At 40.8% G+C, this 16,954-nt stretch overlaps 1 protein-coding gene across 13 annotated transcripts in view; it reads left to right on the forward strand.

The window, feature by feature from the left end:
* The window catches only part of ERC1 (ELKS/RAB6-interacting/CAST family member 1), a 165,845-nt gene that overhangs the window by 3,494 nt on the left and 145,397 nt on the right, over positions 1-16,954 (forward strand). For all 13 annotated transcript variants that reach the window (XM_081926820.1, XM_081926818.1, XM_081926819.1 and 10 more), the window contains exon 2: positions 4,865-5,684. In XM_081926820.1, the coding sequence (XP_081782946.1) occupies positions 5,016-5,684 (669 nt within the window). In that variant the 5' untranslated portion in view covers positions 4,865-5,015. The remainder of the gene's footprint in view (positions 1-4,864; positions 5,685-16,954) is intronic.

The following is a 16,954-nucleotide window of genomic DNA, read 5'->3' on the forward strand; positions in this document are numbered from 1 at the left end:
CTGCTCCTCTACCAGCTCTGATTCTAATGATTTGATTTTGTTTCCTTAAAAAACTTACCCCAGTTGCATAGCATAAACTAGTGAAGTGTGAAGGAGTGGGAAATCTGGGGAGAGCTGAAGAAAATCATACTGCTTGCAAGTAAGGTAAAGGGACCCCTGACTATTATGTCCAGTCATGACCGACTCTGGGGTTGTGGCGCTCATCTCGCTTTATTGGCCGAGGGAGCCGGTGTACAGCTTCTGGGTCATGTGGCCAGCGTGACTAAGCCGCTTCTGGCAAACCAGAGCAGTGCACGGAAACGCTGTTTACCTTCCCGCTGGAGTGGTACCTATTTATCTACTTGCACTCTGACGTGCTTTCGAACTGCTTGCAAGTAGTGTGGCTTTTAAAAGTGGGTATTATGCATGCATTTGAATGGAGCATTGAAAGAAGCTACTGCATGATGCCCACAGCAATTGCTCCAGGTTTAAAAGCATATAATAGGGGTAACCAGTGTGGTGTCCTCCGGTTGTTAGACTACAATACCCATTCATTCCTGATCAATGACCATGCTGCTTGGGGCTGATGGGGGTTGTAGTCTGACAATATCTGGAGGGCACCATGTTGGCTACTCCTGTATATTTTGGAAAATGCTGATAGGGTCAGGTCACTAACATTTTGTTGTTGTTGTTCTTGCCAGTTTGCCCACAAGTCTCTTTCTAAAGATTAAAAGTTCCCAGCCATAACAGTCCCTGAATATCTTTGCTACCTATAAGTAGTAAATACAGTAAGTATTTGGTAAAGGTTTAGAAGGAAGACAAGTGAGATAGCTTCTGATTTCTTCTCATGAGGGAAAATAGAAAGCTTTGTGGGATGTTCTAATCTGATAATTTATTGAAGGTCAAGCTATTTTGCAGGGGAAAATGAGCTAAGCTTTGAGGAAAAATGGCTCTGTAGGTCTTACAGCAGGATTTCTTTCAGCCAAAGGGCCTTATGTCAGGGGTAACAAGCAAGAGATAGTATGCTAGTTTCAGGTCACATTTCTGCTACTCTAAAGGAGGGCAAAGAACAAGCCATAAGTGGAAATGGCCTTGTGAGTTCTGAGGACCAGAGAGGCCTGGAGGTATATATTTGGTCCCTATCATTGTCTTACAGTGGTAAGTTTATGTGTAGAACATCTATCAGCACACAGGCGATTGCCAATCCATCTGCTTCCTCATATCAACCGTTGAAGAGTACTGTATATCATGTGAATCTGCTTTCTCTCAGAAACTACAAGGGTGGTTTTTTTATTAATGTTGTGACACCGTCTATATTTCTGACATTCAGAGTTTTTTTCTATGGTCTGTGGATACTAGGATTTGGAAGGACAGTTTAAGGGACCTGTTACCATGCCCTGGAATTTAAATAAGTGGTGTGCATTGCAAAGGTCACACTTGCATTTCTGTGCAAGAACTGTATCCTCTCACTTCCTAACACCTCTGTCAGGCTTGGCAGTTCCATATCTGCCTGTAGTTCCATGTTTTTCTTCTCCACCTTTAAATATATTGTTAGGAGGGCAGAGATTCTTATGTTTTATCCAGTTTACGTAGCAGTCTTGTAACTTCCAAACACTGTGTATACAGTGGTACCTCGGGTTAAGTACTTAATTCGTTCCAGAGGTCTGTTCTTAACCTGAAACTGCTCTTAACCTGAAGCACCATTTTAGCTAATGGGGCCTCCCGCTGCCGCCGCGCCGCTGCAGCACAATTTCTGTTCTCATCCTGAAGCAAAGTACTTAACCCAAGGCACTATTTCTGGGTTAGCGGAGTCTGTAACCTGAAGCGTATGTAACCTGAAGCGTATGTAACCCGAAGTGTATGTAACCCGAGGTACCACTGTACTTGGTAAAGTAGGGAGACCTGGAATGATGTGAACCAAAATGTAGCAACTCTATAAATGTTGTTGCAACATATATCCAAGGGAAGAATTAAAAGAAAAACAACAACCCAAAAACCCTTCTTTAATTTAGTTTTGTGGATCTTAAGAAGTTGGTATGATCTCTCTTGTTTTACGGCAGTTGAAATATATAGCTGTGGTGACAAAGGTAAAAGAGATGTGGCTCAGTGGGGCTTAAGTCATGACTAGCTTGTCCCATTGATTTCAGTAACACTAACTTAGACCCCATTCTTCTACACACTTATTTGGATGTAAGCCCCATTGAACTCAATGGGATATTGAGACTTCATTCTGATCAGGCAGATAAAGAATTGCAATGGCAGTGTAAATCTGACCCAACAGAGTTCCCAGTTTGGCTTGTGAGGCTGTTTCCCCCAAACCACATGTACCTCCTTTCATCTGTGATGTCCAGTGAGAAATGTGTGGAGGTGAGGCTGCCAGTGTGTGACTGGAAACCTTAAAGTGTGCTTCGAATTGTGACATTGCTGATTTGCAGTGAGAGCAAGCCAGCTAGGTCAGTTGCACTGAGTTCCCCATGAGGAACTCAGAAATGTAGCCAGCCACTGCAGATTATTGGAGCTTGACCTGAGTGCATTCCAGCCTACCTGTCACAGATGTTTGGCAGCGATGGGGACTGATTAAGATCTGGCCTGTTGAGCCAAAAGGGTTCCCCACCCCTCCCTGGTCTGTATCCTTGCTGTGTAGTTTTTGGTGGTGTTTTTTTGTTGTTTTTTTTTTTTTTAAAGAAAAGGTTTGGAATTGTATTGCCTATTGTAATGGGTCAGTTTTACTGAATTGGGCCAATTCATTTAAGCAGCCATCAAAATTTCATCCCAATTATATTACAAATCTGATGGGGGGCCTAAATGGTTGTCCCAGATTTTTTTTCTCCCTTTTTTTTGCTATGGAATAATTTTTCATTCTCTCATGTAATTATATATTTATAATATAATTACTGACCCAACCCCCATTTCATCATGGCAGATGGTATGGCACTCGTTTTGTTGCTGCTGTCAGGATGTGATTCATTTATTTTTTGCCACTTATTTTAAAAATAGGATAGATTATGGAAATCCTGAATTTCCTTTTTAAATTCCTTGAAACAGTAAGAGCCTGTGTGGCTTTTTGGACTCTCCTGCTCTTTCCCCACATGCTTTCCCCCTACCTACATCCTTGGTATAAAGCACACACAACTCGAGTTTTACCACACAAAATCTGGGGAAGTATGGTGAACTTCCAGAGGAAGTTGGTGATGTTCTCAATTTTAGTGGAGATAAATTTTTACTACTGTTCTGAATACCTGGTAGTTTTCTTATTAATTGGTTTAACAGTCAGTCGTCTGTCTGTCTGTACCTGGAGACAATGCAATCAGTGTCATTCCTTTCTTCCCAGTCAACAGATGTTCTGACCTCGTGGTGAACTCTTCCACACTTTTTCAGCCATCTTTCAGCAAATGTCAGACATAATTCTTCACAGAAAAATAACTGATTTTGATGGTGGAAAGGGTCAGTATAGAGACCCTTGTCATCCAGTTCTAGCATGCCACTCATCCATATCTTGTCTGCCAAAATCCATTTACCAACATAATTGTCCCTTTGCAGTCAGAGCATACCCTGTGACTCCTAGCTCCTTCTAAGCTAAACCACTTCCCCATGTCCTATTCTTGGGATAGGGAGATCTCCAACCTATGAGCTGAATCAGGCCTACCAGCCCTCTCCATTTGGTTTGTGAGGTGTTTTAGGTGAGGCCACCCCATCAGGTGTCGGGCAGGTAAAGACATGGCTGGGCCGAAGTGGATTTGCAGTCACTACTGGTTAACTCATCAAGGGCACCAGCACAACACATTGGAAGCCCAAACAATCAGGGATTGCATAGCTCAGTGTGACCCATAGTTATCAAACTTAATTCACTGGGGGTTGCCCTACCTGCACTCCCAAACCCCCTTGCATCCCAAACTTATTTCCCCTACATACTGCCTGCCTAAATGTCTGTCACCCATGTTTGCTTCTTAAGCAACCACCACCCATTCCACACCCTTCTCTGCCCGTCAGACAGACTGCACACCCCACACCTTTTTACCCTGGCTGCTAATTTAAGGGAGAGGCTAATGTCAAAGAATGCACTTGCAACTCTTGGTAGGTCAGCCCTTTTCCCTTTTAAGAGCATTGCTTCCTTGCCTTGATGATGTTGTAATGACCAGTGTGGTAGGTATGACCACATTGGGAACCCCAGGGAATCTATTAAAGATTCTGGGCATTATGTTTTATAGACCTGCTGAAGAGTAAGTCCAGCCCACTTGTTATATTAAACACTAGATTTCCCTTCAACTAGCAGGGATAATGTTAACCTTTTTGCCTGTGACTGTTCATGGGCTCCTTTAGGCAGTAGGGCAGGTTATAAATTTAATTGATAAATAAAACCTGTAGTAAGGAAAGGGCATAGCTGGTATACCAATAAACATTCCTTGCCACCAGAAGGATCTAGGAGTATCCTGAAACTATGCACCTGTTTTTTTGAAGAAACAGGTGCAGTTCTGTCCAGAACTGGTGAACTAGCAGACCTGGGAGCTGCTCACCCATCAATTCTCTCCTTCACCAGGATTCAGTCTGTTTGTTGGTCCTCATCCAGCTCACCATTGCATTCAGGTCACAATCTCTCCTGAGGCATGACATGGTGTCCCAATTCTCCTAATGGCCACTCCAGGAAGTTTCATATAGCTATTAAAGAGCACTTGGGATAATATGGTGCCCGGTAGCATTCCACCACACAACTGCAAAGGGGCAAACACATAATTTGAGGCCTGAACATATTGTTGATCAGGAACAGAAAGGGCAATCAGAAGTACCGGAGAGACATTTTTCCATTTGCATGTTTGAATCTTCACAGAAAATAAGGAACCAACACTTGTTGGAGAATGGAAACTGAATATCTTTCTTTCTCTTACAGATGATGATCAGCTCCAAGAAACTATGTCTTCAGAAATGAAAGCTTGTACCTACTATAAACAGTGATCGGCCTTAAGTAGACTAGAAACTATAGTCAAGAAACTTCAGAGGAACTCGTCCTTACCTGGTTACCTTGTATCATAAATTCAATCATGTATGGAAGTGCTCGGTCAGTTGGTAAAATTGAGCCAAGTAGCCAGAGTCCTGGGCGTTCACCAAGGCTGCCACGATCGCCACGGCTGGGCCATCGTCGAACCAACAGCACAGGTGGCAGTTCTGGAAGTAGTACTGGGGGTGGCAGTGGCAAAACTCTTTCTATGGAAAATATCCAATCCTTAAATGCTGCCTATGCCACTTCAGGCCCTATGTACCTAAGTGACCATGAGAACGTGGGTGCAGACACGCCTAAAAGCACCATGACTCTTGGACGATCTGGGGGGCGTCTGCCTTACGGTGTTAGGATGACTGCTATGGGCAGCAGCCCCAACATTGCCAGTAGTGGGGTTGCCAGTGATACTATAGCATTTGGAGAGCATCATCTTCCTCCTGTCAGCATGGCATCCACAGTGCCTCATTCACTGCGCCAGGCGAGGGACAACACTATAATGGACCTGCAGACGCAGCTCAAGGAAGTGTTGCGGGAAAATGATTTACTACGCAAGGATGTAGAGGTGAAAGAAAGTAAACTTAGCTCCTCCATGAACAGTATCAAGACATTCTGGAGTCCTGAACTCAAGAAGGAAAGAGCCCTGAGGAAAGATGAGGCATCCAAAATAACTATTTGGAAAGAACAGTATCGAGTTGTACAGGAAGAAAACCAGGTTAGTAATCTAAAGAGAATTCTGCAAGGGGAGGGTAGATACAATTGTTTTAATGAATGTGTTTCAGAGAATTTCCCTTGGCAGTCTTGAACTTGAGACAAATTATTCTATTGATCTAGAGTCAGTATATTCAGTTCCAAGTAGCACCATGCAACATGGAAAAGCGATTTTCCTGTTTCAGATTTTGTATCTACAGTGCAGCTATGTTGCTTTAGGTAATGTCCGTCTTGGGGGCCTAATCCGGGCTGTTGGTTCAACCCCAAAAAAGCTCAACAACTTTGGGGTAAAATGTAAAATCAGAAAAAAGCTCAGCAACTTCAATCCTTAAAAAAGCTGAATAACTGTGGTTGGCCCTTTGGTCGGCCCTCATCTGGCCCTCTTTGAAAAAAGTTTGGACACCGCTGGCATAAGAGAAAAGTGAAGTGGGGGAGAGAGCATCCAGTTCTTTCCCATCAGTTCACTATTCCAGCTCAATCCAGTATAATTCTAGGATTCTTTGCGAGAGTTCTCTGTAAGGAAGTGAGCAGAAGATTTATATCTTTGTAACGTGGAAATTGTTGGATGTATTGGGTACCAGGAATAGTTAGACACTTACTCAGCAAATATTCCTGGAAGTTTGTCAAACTGTTGTGTGACATATGGTTGAATATTTAGACTCTAGATTTTAAGACTTATAAAATTATAAACAGTATGGAAAAACTGAAGAGAAACTATTCCCTTTCTCGCTGCATTTCAATTTGGTTAAATCCACTTGAATCCAGTGGCAGTAGATCCAACACGTATCTAATGAATTCATTAGATACATGTATTCATAATACACAATGTATTCATAATACACAATTTGGTTATAACATTTGTTGTCGCAGGGTATATTTTTTAATACTAAGGTGTACATCTTGCAAATACTCCTTGCATGTTGTTAAGATGTGTAGGGGACAGTTGATGAAAGACTTCCTTTGAAAGATAGTCGGAGTTTCTTTTGACAAGGTCAAGGTCTTAAAATATTTTCAGAATAAAGCCTAGATTCATATTCAGTTGAATATATTTGTTTATGTAACCAAAGGAATTATCTTTCAAGTATCCTTCATGCACACAGGCTGGAAATACTCTTGTTGGTTTTCTACCAGGTGTAGATTGGAAATTTCTCCCTACTCTCACCTTTTATGTCAGCCTTCCGGGGTTTGTTGAAAGGTACCAGTGGCCCATTTCCCTGGCTGCTCCTCTGCATTCAAAAGCTTGTTACTAGAAGTGTACCCACCCTCACATGTCCCTACAATGAATGGAAGATCCACTTCCCCTAATTCCACTTGGTTAAAATGAAAACTATTTTATATGAAAATTTGAAATCCGCTAAACATAATGGGTGATCCTTACTTCCTCACAAGTGCCTTTGAAATTGTTATTTAAGATTGTTTAACTTAGTGTAAGGTTTTTTGTTTCTTTTTTTATGCTGCCTTTTCCCTCATGCCCATCCTTAATTTGAATTAATAATTTGATTTTGAATCTAGGATTATTGTATACTTTTGACAACCAAATAATTTTTCACACTATTCAACGGGGGGTGGAGGGAGTAAGGGGAAAACAGACAAGTTGCAGTAGCTGCCCCCTACCTGGTTAAAAATTAATCTGCAAGTGTTGGAGTTCTTGTCTGACAGGAGCTAGTGTTAATCGAGAGAATTGTGTCAGACCAGTTAGTCACGTCTCCACAATTGTTTGTCAAGAACCTAGGAGTAAGTGGTGTATTAAGAAAGGAGAGAGTGAATATAAACTGCAGGATTGTGTCTAGTTTCTTCATGTAGTTCCAAACTATGCATTCAGTATAGCTGAAGAAGTGTACATGCACATGAAAGCTTATACCCAGAACAAACTTAGTTGGTCTCTAAGGTGCTACTGAACATTTTTTAAATTTTTTAATTTATTTTGTATGCATCAGAATTCTCTAGTTCACAGTTCAAATAAGGAAAGTACAGGGTGATATGCATTGTTGAGAACCAGTATGGTATAGTGGTTAGAGTGTCAGACTAGGACCGGAAAATCTAGTTTTCAAATCCTCTCTCATCCATGTAGCTCACTGGGTGACCGTTGGCCGGTTATACCCTCTCAGCATAACCTACCTCACAAGGTTGTTGTGGGGGTTATATGAGGAGGGGGCAAACCATGTAAACCACTTGAGCTCCTTGGAGAAAATGCAATAAATTAATAAATAATGTTAGTCATATTTGGATTAGATCCATTAAAGCCAATGGAGTTAAGTGCATTGATTTCAGTAGGTCTGCTCTAAGTATGACTTAGTTTGATATAACTCATAATACATGGATAAAGGGCAAAATCTAAAAGAATGATTTTATATTTTAAAAGGACTGTCCCTAGAATTAGTGAACATTTTGTGGTTGATTAGAGTTTTGGCTGTGAAAGGCCAACATTTTTTTCAAATACTACTTTGGAATCTGTCTGAAATGACACCTCTTGAAATCTAAATACTGTAGTAATTGGAATAAATAGGATGCTTTGGAACTTTGAAAGTGAATATTACTTTAAAAAATAGAATTGTCTTTGCATGTAAACATGTGATTGGTTTGTGGGTTTGTTTGTTTTTTATTTGTTTGTTGCATCACTGAAAAGGTTTCTTATTTAATGAGAGGTGGGGGTATGCTGGCTTTCCTATATCCTATTTCTGTCATTCCTTACACCCATTCTAATTATTCATTTAAGTAAACTGCTAGAGCTTTATTTTCTGAGCCCACTATAATTACTACTATAATGGTAGGACGGTAGAACTGTAGTCCAAAAAATAAATGGCAATATTTAAAAGTAATGCGGAATATGTAATGAGATACACAAACCAGGCAGGCTAATTAGTCCACCTCTAATTAACTTGTTTTATGCCATCTATATCAGTTGGCCGTTTGTATCCTTTAGAGTAAATCTGATCAACCTAAATTTTATTATAAACAAATTTTTCCACCTAGGGCTTTGGACTAGGGATTTCTTTGAACTAAGTTGCCAACACATTTCAGCCTATCAGTTAATCTGATAATTAAAAAATATATATCTTCAAGGCTTTTGGATAATATCTTGGCAGAAATGGAAGGAATAACTGAAGGACACATTCCAGATCTTAACTGGTTACTATACTTTTTTCCTCTTAGATGTGCAAGGTTTGTGACTTTCTCAGTTCCAAACATGTGTGTACCAACAATATAAGCAAAAGTGAATATTCAGGGTCATTTTATATATGAGTTCAACCAGCTGATGGGCTGTGGGATCTGGGATGATGGGAGCCATAGCTCCAGGAACATCCCTATCCTAGAACCTTAGCAGGAACCTTGCCTTAGGACTTCATGCACAAGCACACAGCACAACTCTGTTGCAATTTCTTTGTAGAATTTGCAGTGTGCAGACAGGTCTGTACCCTGAGTTCCTAGACCCTGCTTGCATAATAGCTCATTTTTTATTGTGAAAGGTATCTTAATCCAGAGTTTCAAAGTTATGGGGTTCCTTTCACACCCTGTTTATTTAGGAAAATGGAATAACTGTGATTAGACTAAACAACCCTTGGGGTTACTTCCATCTCCACAGCTATGTAATTCTATGGATGAAGCATGTAAAGTTGAGTACATTGAGGAGGGAGAAAATAGTTTCTGATAAGGAATGGTTTCGTAAAGCTGTAACTGTACAGAACCACCACCTGGCTCATGAGTGGCCTCCATGGAGGACGTTTGAGGCTTCAGAATACCCCTTTCTGAACAGCTGCAGCCCAAGGCTTTAATTAGGTTGGCTGGTGTAGGGTAAAGACTCCATGGAGCCACAATTTGATTTGCATGCAGTTTACATTGACTATTTTGGGGAGCTAAAACACCCCTTTGTGTACAGTAGCATGAGAGCCCCAAGTCTTTGTTTTATGAGTGTTCCCTATTCTCCACTTCGTCAGCATTTATAGTCAAAATAATGCAATTACTCATCATTAATAGAAACACTGCTTTCCGATAACAGTGGGATCCCCCTGGTAACATTCAAAATTAGCTCTCAAGGGTCAGTTCCAGGGATTGGAAAGCACTTGCTGGATGCAGGCTGCAGCTGGATTTCATCTAACCTTCTGGATCTCCTTCTTTGGGCTGGCCCAAAACATTTTGCTGCTTAACATGGGGACAAGATGGCACCTCCACTATTTCATGGGAAAAAGCCAACCCAACTGATGGATGGATCTTACTTCAGTACTGGCAGTATGAAAAGTGAACCTGAGGACAGTGGGCTTCCTTCAGGCCACAGAGCAGGCTGTATGGCATAGAGAGCTATGTTCTCCAGCACCTCACAGCTGCCTCCTTTTCCTCAGTATCTGCTGCCTAAGGCAGCCACCTCTGCCAAGTGGTAGGGGCAGTCCTGCCTTCCATCCTTCCATTATTTAGCAGAGAACATCTGAGACGGGAACAGACTTTAATGTTGTGCAAACTGTTGCACCTCCTTCCTCTACAAGAAGAGGGGAAATGTAAGCAGAGAGGTAGACGTTTATTTGCAAATACACAAAACATCATGTGTGGTTTTTGCAACTGCAAACATGCAGTTTATGGGATGCAGTTAAATGTTAAAGCTTGAGGCTTTGAAAGCAGGACTTTGCATTTCAACTGTACATTGAAGTTGTTTACATTCTCCTGGGATTACTGAGTAGTTCTTGTTTTTTCTGTCACGACAGATTAAAGTGTGTTGGAAAGCTTTTAAAAGTCTGTAGAGAAAATAGGTGAAATTTGAGTGGAATTACTTTGAATTAAATATTTGCTTCTGTTTCTATTGGATATAGCTTTGTGCATCTGTTAAGGGTCTGTATGTGGGTCTGGCCCCACCTACTATTGGCCCTCTGCCCAAAAATATTTCCACGCCCATGTCCTTGGTGTGTGGACTCTGCCCCCCACCCCTGCAAACTGAACTGTCTGCTGCTCATGCAGCAAGGTAGCTTTTCTTCTTGTTGTTGACTGACTTGTCTTTACTGATTAAATTGGCACATGATCAATTATCCAGGCAATAGATTCAGTCTTTGCACTCAAAATGTCAGTTTGATTTCATTAATGAACAGTGCACTGATATACTAAATGGTCTGGCTATATTAGAAGATTCAATTACCAGGGGTCCACAAGTTTTAGTTTTCTTAAAAGGTAAAGGGACCCCTGACCGTTAGGTCCAGTCACGGACAACTCTGGGGTTGCGGCGCTCATCTCGCTTTACTGGCCAAGGGAGCCAGCGTACAGCTTCCGGGTCATGTGGCCAGCATGACTAAGCCGCTTCTGGCGAACCAGAGCAGCGCACAGAAAGCCATGTACTTTTCTTAAGAGGTAGCTATTACCACCCTTTTCCTAAGTCTTTTGCATGTGACAGGCCTTGTTCTGCTTCTACCTTCTGTAAATTCCCAATGTGAAATGAAACAAGAGAAGGTCCCTTTCTTTGAGTTCTCTGACACAGAGGGATAAATAGGTACTGTACTTGTTTCACTCTTAGGAGCCTTTGCCATAAGCCAGAAATGACATAATTCCTTTTTGTTTCTTCTCCGTTCCCCAGTGTTCATTGGAGGCATTGTGAGTTCTTGGCAACTTATAGAGAGCTCATGAAAAAGATCAGTAATACCATACAAGTTCCCCTGAATGTCAGCTAGCCTGAAAGTAACAGTCTTCCTCTGGTTTATATTGGCCAGTTGAAAGCAACTGAAAACAAGAATGGAAAGTTGTTTCCTGCAGAATACCAACAAGGTGTTTGTTACATATCTTAGTTATGCAGTCTGCCACTAGTACCTTCTAGCAGAATGCAATGGACACCCTTTGGTTCCATTAGGAGTAGGGCAACTCAGTTGTTCAGTTGTTCTTGAATCTTGGATAATTTGTGCCCTGAATAATACCGAGAGGCATCGCCTGCAAATCTTTTGCAGATTTTATTTCTCTGTTGTCTAAAATACTGCGCACATGAGTATTGCCCTGTGTTAATGTCTCTCTCAGAAGTACAGTCATACCTCGGGTTACAGACACTTCAGGTTGCGTTTTTTCAGGTTACAGACACGCCAAAACCTGGAAGTACCAGAACAGGATACTTCTGGGTTTCGGCGGTCATGCGTGTGCAGAAGCACTAAATCGCAACCCGCGCATGCGCAGATGCAGCACTGCGGGTTGCGAACATGCCTCCTGCACAGATCATGTTCGCAACCCGAGCATCTACTGTATATTGTTACAAGGGTTGTGTGCTACACACAATCTCTGCTGAGCAGTAGCAAGATTCTAAAACATTACACCCAAATAATGTCCCTCTTTGGTCCTCTCATAACTTCAGTGAGCTTGGATCCAAAGCAGCAGTCAGTCATGGCCCCCAACCTCTCAATGCAGCCTCCTCAGCCAGCATTGCATGGCATCTGCCCTTCATCCCCCCACATGCATGGAGCCTTCCCCACGTCTTGCTTCTCCTTCCCAGAAAACCCTTTGCCAAGCATCTCTTCCCCTTCTGTCTGCTCACCCGTCTTCTCCTTGCTATTCCAAGCCTAGTTTTAAGAGGTGGTAATTTTCCTGTAACCTATGGCATTGCTCAGCATAACCTTGGCAACCTCTGTGAGCACAGACTCAAGGATTTCCGTGCTCGCTTCGGCAGCACATATACTAAAATCAGACTCAAGGATTTCCATGTGATGAGCCACCAACACCTTTCATCATGCTTAACGGCTTCTATCCCAGGTGAGGCCCTGGCCTAGAAAGGAAGCTTAGCCTGTATTATTCCACTGGCCTGGCATCTTCCCTTCAGTAGTCCAAAAAATGGCTACATCCTACCCTTTCATTACTTTATAACATTTATTAACTCTAGCAGTTATAGGTGCCCTATGTTACCACAGATCTGTAACAGTATTATAGTAGAGGGTAGAAAGTAGGGCATTTAGCCATAGAAGTTAGATGCAGGAATTTTATAACATTCTAAAATTTTAAAAGGTATTAAAATAAGAAAATATCTCTTGATACAAGCATACATTTTTCAAGTGAATTTTTCCCATCTTTGTAACAGAATAGTTCAATAGACCACTACATTTGTTTTCCTCACAGTTCTCATTTATTCTTTTATCAGTATTTAGTCTCTCACACTTCAAGCTAGCAGTTTGAAACATTAGAAGTTGAAGTGTTCAGACTTCAGCAGTGACTGGAAAGCTTGGAGATTAAAGGAGGGGGGGGAATACAAATCCACCTCAGCCTTGCATGCCCTCTCTGTCCCTTTTGGTTTTAGTCTGGAATCCCAGCTACCTTATATTTAGAAAAGATAAGATAATTTGTTCCACCCCCAAACACTCCTTCAGAGTTCCCCCATCAGTATCATTAGAACTTGATCTCATCACCTGCCATGAGGCTCATTCACTTGAGCCAGAGAAGACAAACGGGATGCTGACCAGAACAAGGAAGGACAGAATCTGTGGCATCCTTGGTAGCTCTTGTGGGCTACATTTTCTTGTTTCTAAAGTGTAAAAACCTACTACAACAGCAGGCTAACATGGTTGTCATTTAGCAAATGACTTCTGTTTCCTTAATTCATTTAATATTTGTTTGTTATTCTTACTATTTCTAAGCACCATTCTTATTTTTCTGTGTAATTGTGGACCAGGTGGTCAATATTGGACTAGAAATACCACCAATTTATCGATTTGTGTTCTTTTTGATACAAGGACCAAGTTGTTATCTCTCTCCCCCTCCCCCCAATGGTGCTGTCTTCCTTCAATCTCTTGAAAGGAATAGCCTACAATTTTTTAAAGTAATAATGCAAGTAAAAGGGATTTGTTAGATACAAAGTCTTTCAATCTTTTATGACTCTGATTAGTCTTCAGATCATGAACATCTGATTACACTTAATTTAATATGTAAGGCATCCCCCTCCCCCGGCTTATCAGTGGTGATTTGACAAGTTCCATGCTGTGTCTTCATCTGGCATCTGTACCAGCAGACGGTCTTGTCAACATAATGCTACAAAGTGTCCATATGTTGGCATATTGGTAATCTCCTCAGGTGTACTCAGTCATAGATTTCCCTCCTCAGATACTGCTGATTAGCATTTTGTCAAAGTTCCATGTTTGTCATTGAACTGTTGTTTGCCATCACTTTCCTTTATAGAGACTAGCCTGGATAAAAATAGATTTAAAAATATGGCTTTTAACATTTTGTTTTGGATTTTTAAAACATCAATTATATTATCTTTCAAACTAGCCTTCATTTTAAAATGAAATATAAATGTACTACAATATAAATGTTTTAAAGTCTTCTCTCAGCCCCTTAAAACTGAATTGATGACATCTTATCAAACAAAGTTAAAACCTGTTTTCCAGGCAAGTAAATGAACCAGAAGTAAATATTTGGTGACTTTTGACATCAGGCATTCTTAATATGACAAGAGATCATAAGTTGTACAAAGGCATGGTCAGAACTTGTGGACATTTACTGGAGCTGAATGTTGGGGGAGATTCAGGATAGATAAAAGAAAGTACTTCTTCATACAGTGCATAGTTAGACTATGGAATTGGCTCCTATAGAAGGAAGCAATAGCCACCAACCTGGATGGCTTTAAAAGAGGATTAGACAAATTCATGAAGAACAGCCATGGTGGCTATGTTCTGCCTTGACAGCCGGAGGCAGTAATGCTTCTGAATACCAGTTGCTGGGAATTGCAGATGGGCAGAGTGCTCTTGCGCTCATCTCCAGCTTGCAGGCTTCCTACAGGCCTCTGGTGAGACAAGGATGCTGGACCAGTTGCGCCTTTGGCTTGATCCAGCAGGGTCCTGCATTCTTAGAAAATGAAGGCAGTCCTGTTTAGGGAAGCTTTTAATGTTTGATGTATTAGAGTATTTTAATATTTTTTTTTTTGAAGCCGCCCAGAGTGGCTGGGGAAGCCCAGCCAGATGGGTGAGGTATAAATAAATTATTATTATTATTATTATTATTATTATTATTATTATTATTATAGTTTCACAAATACATTAAGCTCAAAGAATCATAACTTCTAGAGCCAGTCCACTTGATGCAATCATTTAAGCAGCAATTATTTTAAGCACATTTGGTGGAATTGGCCCCAAATAAAGTTGATAAATCAGATTATCACTCTGTCAACATTTTGAACCTCATGAACTATACATCCTTCTCAAATTGTAAGGAATATAATACCAGAAATACATTATTTTGTAAGCAATTTCTGCTGCTTTAACATCAGTTATCCACAGCACCAACACACATGTTGAACCATTGCCTAGTAGATACATGTTGAACCATTGCCTAGTAGATACATTTAAAACAATTTCTGTTCATTTCATTTCATATGAATGCCCTATGAAAGGATATAAGTTTGTACATTTTTATTTATCTCTTTGGGAAGACAATTCCAACCATTTTTCCAATAGTTATTGGGGAAATTTTTGTACTTACCTGATTTTTGCAATATAGTTCTCAGCTAAAAATACAAAAATGTCTTTTTAAAATCCACATATTATAGAGTTAAACATGTTCATAAATGGTATTAATATTTATTAAATTTATTACCCACCCTTCACCAGCAGGTCCCCAAGCAGGTTGCATCAATTTAAAATTCAGAATTAAAAACAATTAAAACAAATTATTCATAGGAATTGGGTTATGCAAATATGGGGGACCTGCTTCCTGCCTTGCAGGCCTTTTCCACCTGACCTACGAGGACAGGGCCCTGACTGACTGCAGCTGCAAAAGCTGAGGCTGCTGAGGAGGCCAGTGACTATCTTGGCTGTGAGAACCTGCTTTAACTTACCGTATTTTGGGTATGTGTTTTTCAATACAGGGACTTTGTTGTTTTTAAACTGAAAGGTGTGGGATGTGCCCAATCACAGTGGTTCAAGGTAGGGTTGTGCCTTTGAAGACAGTTTGGAAACTTCAGCTGGTGCAAATTTGGTGGCTGGGCTGGTCACTGGGGCATTTGTAGTTTTATGTTGCGAACCACCCTGTAATCTTCACATGAAGGGCAGTATACAAATTTAGTAAATAAAATAAAAATAAATAGAGCAAGTTGCCTTTGCTTCCTCTTTCCTGCATCCTGTAGTTACTCTGTGGGATGTGTAGTGATTGTATTTTCTATTCATCCACTGACGTGTATGCCCTTAAACCAAGTTGAGTCATTTTCCTGAGCCTTACAGAATTGACAAATGTACTAGTAGCAGGCTACTTATATGCAGAATTTTTAATCCTTTTCCTTTTCTGCTGCCTTTGAGATAATTCAGCACAAGAACTTCTTTAAATGTAAGTTGATTTGTGGGATCGCCAGATAGATTAAATCCTATTAAAATCATAGCTTTGCTTCTAAATGAAGCTTTCAAACACTACAGAAATAGCTCTTGTATTTCCATACAAATGACAGGTCTGATGTCCCAGAGCAATTATAAAGTTAGAATGGCAATATGTGTTGGAATTGGCACGTTCTACACCAGCAAGGTCCTGTTGGACACCTGACATTAGCTCCTTTGCTAGCTTTTCTGAGTGGGTGGAAACAGATTGTCAGCAGGGAATCCCTTTGGACAGACAGGTCTTTGCTTCCAATGTGCATTAAGCAGATTCTATTTTTTGAAAATGCAAACTGTTTTTAAGAGCAGATTAGCTAGATATTTTTTTAAAAAAACTGAAGACTTTTTAGTGTTTCTACTTCATTGTAGTATGCTTTAGGCATCACCCTTCCTCTTCTACCCCAAATGCTATTTAAAAAGAAAAAAAAATGGCTGCTCCTGCTTGACCAGCTTTACAGGTATGCTTTTGACATGTTGGCTTCCATACAAACCCATTTTTTTAGTCATGAGTATTCATTGCTGTTCTGCTGCTTGTTTTCTATCTATAACAATGGGTGAAATTTGGTGGAATGTGTCCATTTTCATGCAAGGGTGATATTTGCTTTGAAAGGCTGCAATCCTAAGCCTTATTAAATTCAGTAGGACTTTCTTCTGAGTTAGATATTGTTAGGATTGCAGTGTAAGGCTTGCACAAGGGCTCCTGCTCATTATTGCTATTTTTTAATTAAAAGCCCAATATATGTCAAGGCTGGAGTCAGATGCAGGTCAGAATGAAGAGGCAGAGGCAGTTGTCAGTGAAGTTAGGTATTTATTCAAGGAAATAGTATGCAACTCAGAACACTTCCCAGCAGCTCTTGCCGCCATAGAGCAGTTGCCAGGACTGAGGATTTCCCCTCCCTCTGCACTGTTCTAAGTCTCCACCCCTAGATGTTGCACAAGCCGTCTCAAACCATGCCTATGCACATCAAGTCAC

This window comes from Podarcis melisellensis (genome assembly GCF_964234715.1).
Source record: "Podarcis melisellensis genome assembly, chromosome: 10".
Taxonomy (NCBI): domain Eukaryota; kingdom Metazoa; phylum Chordata; class Lepidosauria; order Squamata; family Lacertidae; genus Podarcis; species Podarcis melisellensis.